This window comes from Aegilops tauschii, chromosome 4 (genome assembly GCF_002575655.3).
Source record: "Aegilops tauschii subsp. strangulata cultivar AL8/78 chromosome 4, Aet v6.0, whole genome shotgun sequence".
Classification (NCBI taxonomy): domain Eukaryota; kingdom Viridiplantae; phylum Streptophyta; class Magnoliopsida; order Poales; family Poaceae; genus Aegilops; species Aegilops tauschii.
In genome coordinates, this window is record NC_053038.3 from 406971688 (window position 1) to 406984099 (window position 12412).

At 48.6% G+C, this 12412-nt stretch overlaps 2 protein-coding genes across 2 annotated transcripts; both read right to left on the reverse strand.

Moving 5' to 3' along the window:
• Positions 1 to 543: 543 nt before the first annotated feature.
• Positions 544 to 1918, reverse strand: LOC109744537 (serine/threonine-protein phosphatase 7 long form homolog). The gene is made up of 4 exons (XM_073497775.1): positions 1862 to 1918; positions 1190 to 1777; positions 837 to 1103; positions 544 to 678 (listed from the first exon to the last, which is right to left on the reverse strand). Exons 1-4 carry the CDS (start codon positions 1916 to 1918, stop codon positions 544 to 546), a joined length of 1047 nt encoding a protein of 348 aa, XP_073353876.1.
• Positions 1919 to 4162: 2244 nt separating this feature from the next.
• On the reverse strand, positions 4163 to 5033 carry LOC109744546 (probable galacturonosyltransferase-like 9). Its single transcript, XM_020303688.3, has one exon. The coding sequence runs from the start codon at positions 5015 to 5017 to the stop codon at positions 4163 to 4165; it is 855 nt and encodes a 284-aa protein (XP_020159277.1). The 5' UTR covers positions 5018 to 5033.
• Between the last annotated feature and the right edge of the window lie 7379 nt (positions 5034 to 12412).

A 12412-nucleotide genomic window follows, 5' to 3' on the forward strand; every position in this document is an offset into this window, starting at 1 on the left:
CCTCATTTTGTTCTCAGATTGTACGCTCCCGGGGATATCACCTAGTGCATCTGAGGCTTCAAAGATGCATCTGTTCAGCTCACCAGACTGCAACGACATAAGTCAGTCACGATGATGAATAGAATAGTTTAAATACAACCGTCGGTTCAAACTTACCACTCTGTTGATGAGGGGTGCAAACTCCCTAAATCCACTGTGCATGTCTCTGATGCCGGTCTGGTAGGCCGCTTCCTCGGGGTCATCCCTCTCCAGCTCCATGATGTTTTCCGCCGTCCACCGAGGCCTGAGACAAAGACGGTGCTTCTGGCCATCATCGTACCACCTCATGTGTCGGTCCAGGTAAGCATCCCAGTCCGTCACTTTCCTCTCCACGTCTTTCCGGTACCTCCGTCGGTTCCACTCTGTCACATGAATTTTATGCTCCTCTCCCTAGTCTGTGATCGACTGATTCTTCTGTCGGCTCATCCTGCAAGGCATAGGCCACAAGAAACATCATAATAAAGTCGCCACGCAATGAAATCATGTGCATAGAGAACAAAGCGCTCACAGGTGGAGCGCGTGGCCGCCGGTATCGGTGGGCTGGCCCGGTGGGGTATGCTGATACACCCAAAACTGCGTGGGCACGCGGTGTGGCAAGTGCCACTCGACGGCGTACACACAGATCATGGGCACGATGCACTGCCAGAGACCACGGTCCGCATCGCACATCACGTTCAGATCAAAGTCCCACTCTCGGTCATACGGACACCAGTTTACCTATTACATATACGTTGGTAAGTTCCCACTCTCGGTCAAAAGTGGAATCAAAGAGAAAGGTGTTGAGCGAGTTCATATACCTGCGTATGCGTCAAAGCATCCAACTCGTTGGTGTAGGTCTTGTACGAAGTCTTGTTTAGGCCCGTGTAGAGTTTGACAATGTCCCACTCGTAAGCTACGGTGGGGTGTCGAGTCTCGTCGCTGTCTTCGCTATAGGCACCCCATGGGCATCTTGGAATCTTCTCCGGACGCCCCACCGGCAGCCGCTCCCACATCCAAATGGAGAAGGCCCAGACAAAGCCACCCATATTGGACTTGTCTCCCATCCTCTGGGTTGCATCGTCAAACTGCAAAACATCAAATAAGGATCAGATATAACAAAATGTCATGGACACACTTTCGTAAGTAGGTAGGCAATTAGATACTCTCTTACCGAACAGTATAGGTAGGCGAGAGATGCGGTCCCCCAACTGTACCCTGCATCCCAGTCCGCTAGGAAGAAGAGATACGACCAGTTGGCAGAGTTCCCGGAGCTGTCTGGAAACACGACCTCCGTGAGAATGTACCACAAGTAGGCCCTCGCGTACCACTCCACAGTCGTCTCGTCGGCGCCTTCGGGGCATTTCTGCCGGTGCTCCGAGAGCCAGATCAACAACACACCGGATGTACGGTTACCCTTGACAGCGGGGCAGTCGCCGATGAGGGTGGCAACCCTCTGCTGCCAGTTGGTCCTCTCCACTCGCCCGGTGAGTGCATGACCCTCGATCGGCATGGCAGTAATCATCGCCCAATCCTCGAGGGTCATCGTCATCTCCCCGCATGGCAGATGGAAATAATAGGTCTCCGGTCGCCACCGGTCAATCAACGCTGTCAGAGCTGCGTGGACAAGCATCGGCGGCTGACGCTTGAACTGCAACACAAAACCCAACAGACGGGCTTTCTTGAAAAACGGCGCGTAGCGCTCGTCGTAGTCCATATGCCCATGAACCCCGTGACCCCTCATGCGCAGTGGCTGGAGCATCTGTCAAAAAGTGAACGCCAAAAGTTAGGAAATTATTTTCATCAATCCGAAAACTTTGATCAATATTTCATTTATATCACTTACCTCTCCGTTCTCTATGACACGGGCACGATGACCCTTGTCGAATGCCCAGTCCAGCATGGAGTATCGTGGGCCGATGTTGTCCGCAAGAGGTGGCCGCCTTAATAGAATTTCATAAACAAAAGCATCATAAGCATAAGCACACATAAACAAAAAATGAAATCAAATCATATGAACATGCATCATATCAAAATAAAATCTTAAGCATATTCCTCCAACAACATCTACTACACATGATGGATCAAATCATATCAACATGCATCATATCAAAAAAAATCCTCCAACGTACATCATATCATCATATTTTTAAATAATTTTTTCAAACAACATCTTCATATCATCATATCAACATGCATCATAAAACTAGGGTTCATCTTCACACTACATCATATCATCATATCAACATGCATCATCAAACTAGGGTTCATCCTTATATCAACATTACATCATAATTTTTTAGGGTTCATCTTCACACTAACATATGAACTATTGATTAGAGTTCATATCCAATACCACTAGTTACTAAAGAACTAAGAACTAGAACTACAATCAAGCTAAAACAATCTTAGGTGGAAAAAATCCAATCTAAGTTCAAAAGTATGAGGGATTTCAAGCAAATAATGCGTCGAATCGGAAGCAAGTTTGCAAAAACTAATTGGAGGGATCGGAGGAGCTTACGTTTCTCTCTTCGGGGCCATCTCGATCCGCAAAACCGGTGAAGAAACGGTGAAGATCGGAGGGGGGGAGTGGAGGAGATGAGAGAAGGAGAGAGGGGCGACTTGGGGGAGAAAATGAAGCAACTGCCGACGGGGGGGGGGGGGGGAGGGGGAGGGGGGGGGAGATGGGAAGGGGCGCGGGGTCTCGGACAAAATAACTGCCGGGACCCTACCGCCAGGTGCTCTGACGGTAGGGTTAGACAGCCTACCGCCAGGTGCCCTGGCGGTAGGGTGCGAGGGGACGGCGGCCGTCTCCGCGTGCTGACGTGGATAAGTACCCTACCGCCAGGTCCCCTGGCGGTAGGCTGTCTAACCCTACCGCTAAAGCCCCTGGCGGTAAGAAAAAGGGTTAAATTTTAATTTTTTTTTAAACTGGGGCAGATCCTGAATTTCTGAAAAGGGTCAAAACACGAAATTTTGCCGCTCGGCACAACTATGGCCGCCCGAACACGCATAACTTTTTCTACCGGTGACCGGCTGCATGCCGTTGGTAGCGTCGCAGCATGCGGGCGTAGCCCAACTATAGCCACCCTAGTCCCTAGAGCTGCAGTGCAACTTGATATCGGGATGTCGACAGCGAAATCAGTTGGACAGGGTACCCGCAACTTTAACTTCAGTCTGAGAATTCAGGGAAGAAACTTTAGTGGACTGCAGTTGTATTACTCGTAGTCGTAGTACCTCTCATTTTCGAGTCATCTCTCTCCCTCTGCGCGCCGCTGCTCTGGAATCGCATCTCTGGTTGCGGAGCTGGCGTGCTGGTCTGCTGCGTGGTATGTCAATTGTCAAGACGTGATTTGATCGATGTGGGAAGTCCATGTAATTGCAGGTTTCGTTTTTTGGGATGCCTTCCAAGATTCAGCGGGAGCAAGGATGGGCCATGGATCGGACCGCTGGTTCTTCCTTCCCCCTTTCTCATTTTTTCTTTCTTTTGCTTTTCATTGATGGCATGTCGATCACGAGTTCACGACTCACACAGAGACGAGTAGTACCAGAGTGGCACGGTGAAGAAATTTTCAGTCGGTTTGTTCTAGTTCTACCAATCACCGGGCACTGCATTTGGGCCGCAAGTGTATGTTGCCATGTTGGTTTCTAAAGTACTGGATGATCTGTAGGAGTAGATACATCAGGGCATGAGGCATTGTCTGGCTCAGTATCTGTCGATTTAGAGCATCAACACCCGGGCGTTCCAACCCGCCTCAAACGCCGAGAAGGATGGCCCGGTCACTATCGGTCATAAAAATTTGATACAGACGGATGCCTTAAACGGGTCTTAAATAATTGGACCGACCGGCATCCATTATATTCAGTCTAAATATGGGGCGGATATGAAACCCCGGTCCGTCGCATCAGACCTGGTCCACGCTGGCTCATCCGACCTCACATATATTCCTTCCCATCCGTTGGCCGGACCAAACCCTAGCACTTCACTTCACTCCCCTCCGCCACCTAAGGCCAACTCCACCGCACGACCCTAAATCTATACCCATTTTGTCCGGATTTTATCCGTATGGGGTAGAAATAGGGAGAACAAACGCCGGACAAAGGTCGGACAAACTCGCTGCACCAGCACTGCTACCCCATTTTCGCCCTATTTCACCAGCTGTCCGTCCTCGTCATTTCTTCGAACACGTAGCGGGCAAGGCCTGCCGGCGTCGAGGCGATCCCATGGCTTGCCCTTGCCTGACCAGTGCATCAGGCTGACAGGGCCCTTGTGGAGTGGGCGGCAGCTACCAAGAATGTTGTCGCCGCCCAAGCCGTGCTGGTTCCACCGATGGTCGACAACCTCCACCTCGCCGGCGAAGAGGGGCAAGAAAGGGGGCAAGGACCACAGCTCGTAGATTCGCTTCTCCTTCTGCAACTCCATCCACTGCTCGACACGGTGGCAGTAGTTCCCCGAGCGCCAGCACCGGAGGTCGATGACCATGACGCCGGTGTTGAAGTAGCAGGGCGCGCGGCGGCGACCCGCGAAGACGCGCGCGCCGAGGTCCGGGTCGGACCAGAAGGCGTCGGTGAAGTAGCGGGAGAAGTTGGCGTGGCAGTACTCGGGGGCGGCGACGACGGCGGCGGCGGGCAGGCGCGTCTCCCACAGGCGGCGCACGTCATCGACGGCGAGCACGTCCGAGTTGAGGTAAATGGCCCGCGGCACGCACTTGGGGAGCAGGTCGGCGAGGTAGTTCCTGGCGTAGTTGAGCGGCGCCTCGAGCGCGGCGCGCACCGAGGCGGAGATGAGCCCCGTGATGGCGTCAGCCCGGAACGAGTAGATCTCGAACCGCAGCGACGGGAAGGAGGCGGCGAGCGCGCTCCGGAGCTCGCCCACCCCGGGCGCGGTGCCACCGTCGGTGGCGAGGAAGCGGAAGAAGAGCGACTCCGGGCAGGAGGCGTGCTTGAGCAGCGAGTAGATGGCGGCCATGGAGCCCCGGAGGTAGTGCGCGTCGAGCGTCATCGCGATGTGGACGAGCCCCGGGCCAGGTACAGAAAAGGAGAGAGTGACAGGTGGGGTCGAGGGCAGACACAGACGGACGACGAGGATGCGAAGACGTCTGCTTTCTCTCAGCTTTGGTCCCAAACCCAGAGTAACTTTGGTCTGGAAATGGGACAAAAGCGGATATAGACCGGAAGAAACGTCTGTATGCTCCCATGTGTTGGGTCGTTCAGTTTGTCCATTTTATCCCAAACGGACACAAACAGACGATTTGGGGTCGATTTGGGTCACGCGCTGGAGTTGGCTTAAGCTCCCGTCCGCTGACCTCCGGCCTTCTCTGACATGGCGCGCAGCGGATCTAACTCCGACCAATCCGGATTCGTCGACTGGGGTGTCATGCCGTGCGGGTTGGAGGAGGCAATGGTCGTCCGTATTGCACTCCGCCGCTCCCGGAAGGACAACGCCCTGTCGACGGCAGGATTTGTCTGAGGTGACTCCATAGCGTTGGCGCATCGAGTGCTCGGATCCTCTGGGGCTGGATCATCACGATCCCGTGAGCCTTCAAATCTCCCCTTCCCCACCACCGCTCCGGCGCGGTATGAGTCCCACCAGGACCGGTCTGCCCTCTGTGGAAAGGAGAGGATAATGGTTGTGGAGGCTGCTGATGCGACCGCGCTAGCGGCCGAAGAGGAGGAAGCCATCCGCGCCCGCATTGTAAAGAAGCGGCAGTGGAGGAACACCCGCGCCCTCGCCCAAGAGCATAATCGGGCGGTCCATGCCTTGGGCGGACTGCCACCCAAGGAGGAGAAAGAGGACAGCCATGGGTCGGACAGCTTCGGCGTCGAGCAGATCCGGCTCAATCCCTACTGCTTCTTCAACCGGTACTTCCGCGAGAAGGACGACAAAGGCACGTGGAAGGGCAAGGGCATCCGTGAGTGATCTTCTCTACCATAGCCAAACATGTTAAATTTTAATAATCTGATGGCATGTTAGTGATGTAGTAGTCGGACGATGTGTGAAATGCATGTTTACGTGGTTGCATGATTTTATATGAATTTAAGATATGTTAATTGAGGTGTCTGGTTGTGAGAAGGGTAATTTAAGACTTGACTGGTCAGTGTCTGCGGACGCGACCGAAAGTTTAGGCGGATGTTTGAGTGTTGGATTTGCCAAATCGTACTGTAGGTGCTATTTTTCTTTATTTCGATGTCGTCATATGAGGTGCCCATGTTTGGTCAAGAAGAGAACTTGTCTCGCGAAGAATCATGTGCATCTACCCTGGGGCAAGTAATCTCAAAACTGTATAGAAAAACTGTAGAAGTGCAGGCTTTAATGCAACCAAAAAATCGATTTGATGAAAGAGACTAGACAACATATTATACGTCAACACTTTTCCTTACGTGTGGCTTTCTCAGTCCTAAACGTGGACCGAAAGTGGGCTGTAATTTAATTGCGCCCGCCGGTCTTGAACTCAAGACCTCTTGGCTCCGATACCATATTGAATTCATGCTCCAATCAACTCATCCAAAAGTCCGAACTGATGAAGGGAGGTGGGCAATATATTTCAACACCCCCCTCATGTCTAGGCGACGGCGGGGTGCGGCGGCGGTGGGGAGCGGCTGCGGCGCGCGAGGAGGCGCGGCGACGGGGGAGGGGGCGGCGCGACTGGGCGGCAGCGGCGTGGCAGGAGGCGCGCGGCGGCGGCGGCAGTCAGCGCGGCGGGTTGGAGCGGAAACGGCGCGGCGGCACGGGGCGGCGACGGCGTCAGAGGAGGACGCGGCGGCGGTGGGGAGCGGCGGTCAAACCGGGGACGATGCGGCGTCAGGAGCGAGCCGAAGCCGCCGCCGACCCGTTGCGTAGCAGGCGGAGGCGAGTCAAAGATTTGACAGGTGCATGGTAGGGGCTTTCATTTCTGACAACCGCTCGATTGGACGGAGTTTGAGCCGGAGACAGGGGTGGTGTGGCGTCCCGACGAGATTCGAACATGAACATGCCGGAGGTGATCCTTGTGAACATTTTGCAAACTATGTGACTTTGCCTGATAATAAGCACAAACAAGTTGGCGAAGCATAATCCTTGCGTGAAGGAATGCTAGACGCTTGATGTGCTCTTGTCCAAGGCCAAAGAAGGACGCCATGGACACGGATGTTTCCAGGCATATACTCAGTGTCATGTTTACATCTATCAAAAACCGTCGTTCCTGAGATTAGCCACCCGCTTAGGGAACGACAAACAATTATTGCTCATTCCATCTTCGGTACTGAGATATACCATGAGACTTGTAATGTGATTCATGATCTCGCAACAAATCTCTGGACCTAAGAAAAGTGTCATTCCTCGATACATAACATTGTATAGGTCAATTCAAGTCGCTTCTTCATCTTAAAAAAGAATCTGAGAAGGTACTTTTGGAACACCAATGCGCATATTAGATTAATAATATCTATCTATCTATCTATCTATACCTATACTAATTATGGATCCCCTAGAAATTCCCACGTTAATCAGTAATTAAGAGCCGTTAATTTCGTGGGACCGAATTATTACAGTATAGATCAATCTACATAATATAGTTTTTTTGAGGAACCGACATAATATAGTTATCCACGCACGAAAAGACTACTGGACACCTCCGGCCGTTTTCGTAACAACGCTGGGAATATACGATCCCGTATATCCCAACAACCAGCTTCCTAGGAGATATCCATCCACGCACGAAACTACTAGACACCTCTGGCCGCTTTTGTTTGAGCGCCATGCGCCGGCGCCGCCGCCGAAGTGCCCTTGACGAAGCTGCCATGTACAACCATCCTACAGCCATCAAGTCTCCATGTAAGTGTCCGTGGTGTCCGCAACTCCTCCCATGTCTGACCAAAGCACCCAAGATTGAACGGGCTTTCCTCTGGTCAGGTGCTGACAAGACTACGGGTGTCAAGTGCAAAGTGAAGTGGGACACGGTTTATAGCCCGAAGGAGTATGGTGGCCTTGGGGTGCTTAACTCTGAAAAATTTGCGCGTGCCCTTTGTCTTAGGTGGCCTTGGTACGAATGGAAGGAGCCCCATAGATTGTGGGTTGGTTTTGGCAACCCTTGTACGGAAGACGATCTCGGCTTCTTTTATGCCTCCACCACCATTACTCTGGGCAACGGAGCCAAAACGCCTTTCTGGGATTCTCCTTGGCTCCTTGGCCGTAAGCCCAAGGAGATCGCCCCGCACATCTATGAGGCCTCCAGGAGGAAGAATTGAAAGGTCAGGGAGGCTGTTAGAGAGGACGTTTGGATCTTCAAAATCAGCTATAACAACGTCGTCACCGGAGACCACATTCGAGAGTTTTTCACTCTTTGGATGCTTTTGGATGACGTCCATCTTGAGGAGCATCGGGAGGACGACATCACCTGGAAGCATTCCAATGTACTCGGCAGCCAGTGCTTATAAAGCGCAGTTTCTTGGCTTAACCTTGTCCCCAATGGATCGCATGGTTTGGAAAGTTTGGGCTCCTCCGAAGATCAAATTCTTTGCTTGGTTGGCTATTCAAGATAGGATCTGGACTGCGGACCGCCTGGAGAGGCGCGGGTGGGCCAACTGCGGTATGTGCCCTCTTTGCTCTAGGGAGCAGGAAACGGGTGCTCATCTTCTCTTCAAGTGTCGCTTCACTATTCGGCTTTGGAGGTCTCTCGCGGCCAAGCTTGGCCTTCATCACATTGACACCTCCGGATGGCATCTTCATGACTCCGTCCTGGATTGGTGGGAAGATGGTACTGGGAGACACGTCCCCAACAGGAGTGCCTTGGCCTCCCTCACCCTCCTCGTCTCCTGGACCATCTGGAATGAACGTAATGCTAGGGTGTTCCGACACAAAAGTGCTCCGCCGCCTATTCTTCTTAACACAATCCTTGAGGAGGCCAAGCTTTGGGTTACAGCTGGTGCAAAGAAACTAGGGCCTATTGTATTTCGTGAGTAGTTCGCATGCCGTGTTTGAGGTGGTCGCTGTAAAACTCTAATCTACTCTCCCTTATTTAATAGATGAGGCAAATCTTTTACCTCCGTTTTGAAAAAGAAAAAAAACTCCTCCCATGTCGTCCCTCACACCAGCTATGGTGTCCTCTTCTCCTTGCTGCTAGGATATCAGATTGGGTCAATAAGGGATTTGTGTGCATTAGAGAAGTACAACACAAATACGTGTTGTACATGGCCGCTTCTCCATTCACATATAAGAAATCAAGAGAAGTGAAGGTTTGCTTAATGTGATCTAGGGTGAGACACAAATTGATGGTTTGAACATGCCACAAATATCGTAGGTGATTTTTATATTGATCCGTCCATTATTTAAATGTGAATATTGCTTATATGCTGGCACGTCGCCGCATGTGCCGACGGCAAATATGACGAAGCAAGCTGCCAAGATGCGCACGTACTACCCGGCAACGGCGATTTAGATTGAATCCTGCAGTACGTGCTCTATTTGCTAATAGACCATGCTAGCTAGCTAGCAACCAGGTAAATTCCCCACACTTGATCGATTCCTCCCAAGCCTTATCAACTTCTATATGTTCTTCCCATGATTATCTAGATAATACTAACTGTTGATGTTTCTTTCATGCATACACGGTTTTGCTAGGTGTTTTTCCACATGTGAGGTCTGAATATGACGAACTTAATGATAAATCTTATAGCAGATTAGAATCACAGTTCATGCAAAAAAAGATCAGAACCATGGTTCTGCTAATTCCATAGCTGCCTCATAATGGTTTGTGTTCTTTTATTCTAATGAAAAAATAAATCTAACTGGTAAAGTAGTAGCAGGATTATCCTAGAAGCTGAGCCAATTTTCCATCAATTGATTACACAGTAGGGTAGTGAATCATCTTTGTTTACTTTACCGTGGCTAGATTGGTTCACTTGGATCATGTGCAAATTTTAACCTTTTAGAAAATTTTCAGTTTCTATGCTAAGCTCGAATTTGAAGGTACAAGTTGATCTGTCTCTTGGGTCAGCGTGGCTAAAAAAAGAACCTTCGCTTTCTCCAATCAGAATAAAAGCGAATGATGTTTCAATGAAAAGATAATTACAATATATGTGAGGTAATCTCTTGCTACCTTTATTCATTGTTTAAAGTCTGAGGATTTTTCTTTGTTATGGAGGAGATGACGATTTATGTACCAAATAAATAAATTCTTGGAGTTAGCACGGTATTTAGACCATTAGAGTGAGTGACGGATAATATCTTTCGGGACATTAGAAGTTATGCACATCACTCATAGCTCATCTATTTCTGAAGAATCAGTACCAAGAAAAAATCCCAAAAACAACTGCACGTGGAGCCTATATGTGCTATTCTCTCAATGGGGGAGGAAAAACTGCTTTGAAAATTTTGACCGCTCAAGATGGTAGAAGGTAGAGATGTTTCACTTATCATGTTGTTATTCTCTTTTTTCTGAGTTTACAGAAAATAATTAGTGCAGATATGTGTCTTTCTCCTTAATTTCATAATATAGCCTGAAAGCAAAAGCACTGGAGGCCTAGCCCTCGAGACGTGAGGGGTATGGAGAGTTGGAGACAAGCAGGGATTGTTCAGGCAGCGCTGCCGGACACGGAGTTCCGCAAGCCACGCATGCTTCTAACCAGTTCAATAGACGAGGAAAATCAGGAGCTTCATAGATACATGTTGAGGTATGCAATCATCTGTTATACACAAATGATATTCATAATGTACATAGCAATTTTGACTGCACAATACTAGCACAGCTGCAGACATACGCAGACATACATATATGCGTGAACTAAAGTATGTGTTGATTCCTCTACGAAGGGTTCACTACACAGCAGGTACATTTGAATACACATAAAACAATTTGCAGCTTACTTTATCACAATATTTCCTTCATAGAACATAAATTAATCCCCCATGTATCGTCTCATCTCAATATCTCATGCGTTCAAGCCTTATCTGTGTGAGTTAATGGATCTCCGTTATTGTTATTGAAGTACCAGTAGAAGAGAAGGACACCTGAAGTTGCGTGTTCTTTTGTTTCTTATTGAAGTACCATAATGTTGTTACTGAACTATAAGAACATATGTTTGTCATCATCAATCAACTTTAGAAAATTTTATAGTAGACAAATATATATTTTTTACTTCATCATTGATTGTTGCAGGATACCATGGTACATGGTTTTCTTTAGAACACCACGTCAGAAATATATGTTTTTTCTTAAAGCATGGCCCGGTAGAATTATTTTGCTTACTTTTGCTTCCATTTTCTTGGTAATAATATGAACTCTAAACTATCAATATTTATGCATGCATGATGCATGTTGTTTAAGGCCTAGGTCTGTCTATTTTCAAATGTTATTTAGAACCATTACAATATAGTATTTGGAGTTTTCTAAATATTGGTTTCTTTATTTCATTTAGGACCTGCCAACTGAAACTCCTCGACAGTTGAAGCCTTTGTTCTTGGTGCTTTAAATTCTCAGATGCATCTTGGCACAAATAACAATGATTTAGTAGTTGCTTGATACATGAAATGAATTTTTAAATTCTGAAGTAAATGTCAAATATGGAACTTAAGATATAAACTTTGCAGGAAAAGGGATCTAAAAATCTATGTACGGCCACGTCATGTTTTGCACCATTTTAAAGTTGGATTTCTTCTTCTTCTTTGAGATCAAATAATTGGATGGTTGTTGCAAGTTAAGTAATAGGTATTATTTTATACATTGCAACGTCGAACATGTAAGATTTTTTTAATGTGAATTCATAAATGATTCTTTTATATGAAGTTGCTTTAAAATAAATTTGAAAAATTACAATACAATTATATCTGAATTACTTTCTTAAAGTAGCTTACAAACTAACAATATATAAGTCATGCATGCATAGAAAATAGAAGGCAACACAAATGATAAAATAATAATGTTTTGCAGAATCGTCAAGACTAGCCCGTGCAAATGCACGGGTTGACGACTAGTTAAATTTAATTCAGAAAATCACACTTCAGTATCAAAACGTAAGAATGGAAGAGAAATAAAGAATTTGTATTGCCTGTTCCCGTCCTGTGTGTCCGTGCTCGTCATTGTGTTGCATCTTCCCCTGATGCATCGCCGTGATGCGCTCGTGTGTGCGTAACCGTGGCCACCACCGAGGTCTGAACGAGTAAGGTTAGGGCTCAGAACCCCCATATCTCCCAGACCCCAAATCCCCCACAGAAATTTCAACTTGGCTAGATTGCAGTGCTTAATTATACTCAACCTCCGTCTCCTCCTCTGCCATATCCTCCTCCTCCTCCGAAGAGGAGCCCAGGTCGGTGGCTGCCTTGCAAGCGGCGACAACCGCGACTACCTTGCCACGATTTGGGCTCCACGAGCACGAGTGAGCCGTGGGTAGTACGTGGGGCGTCTGCAGACCATAGCTTCGG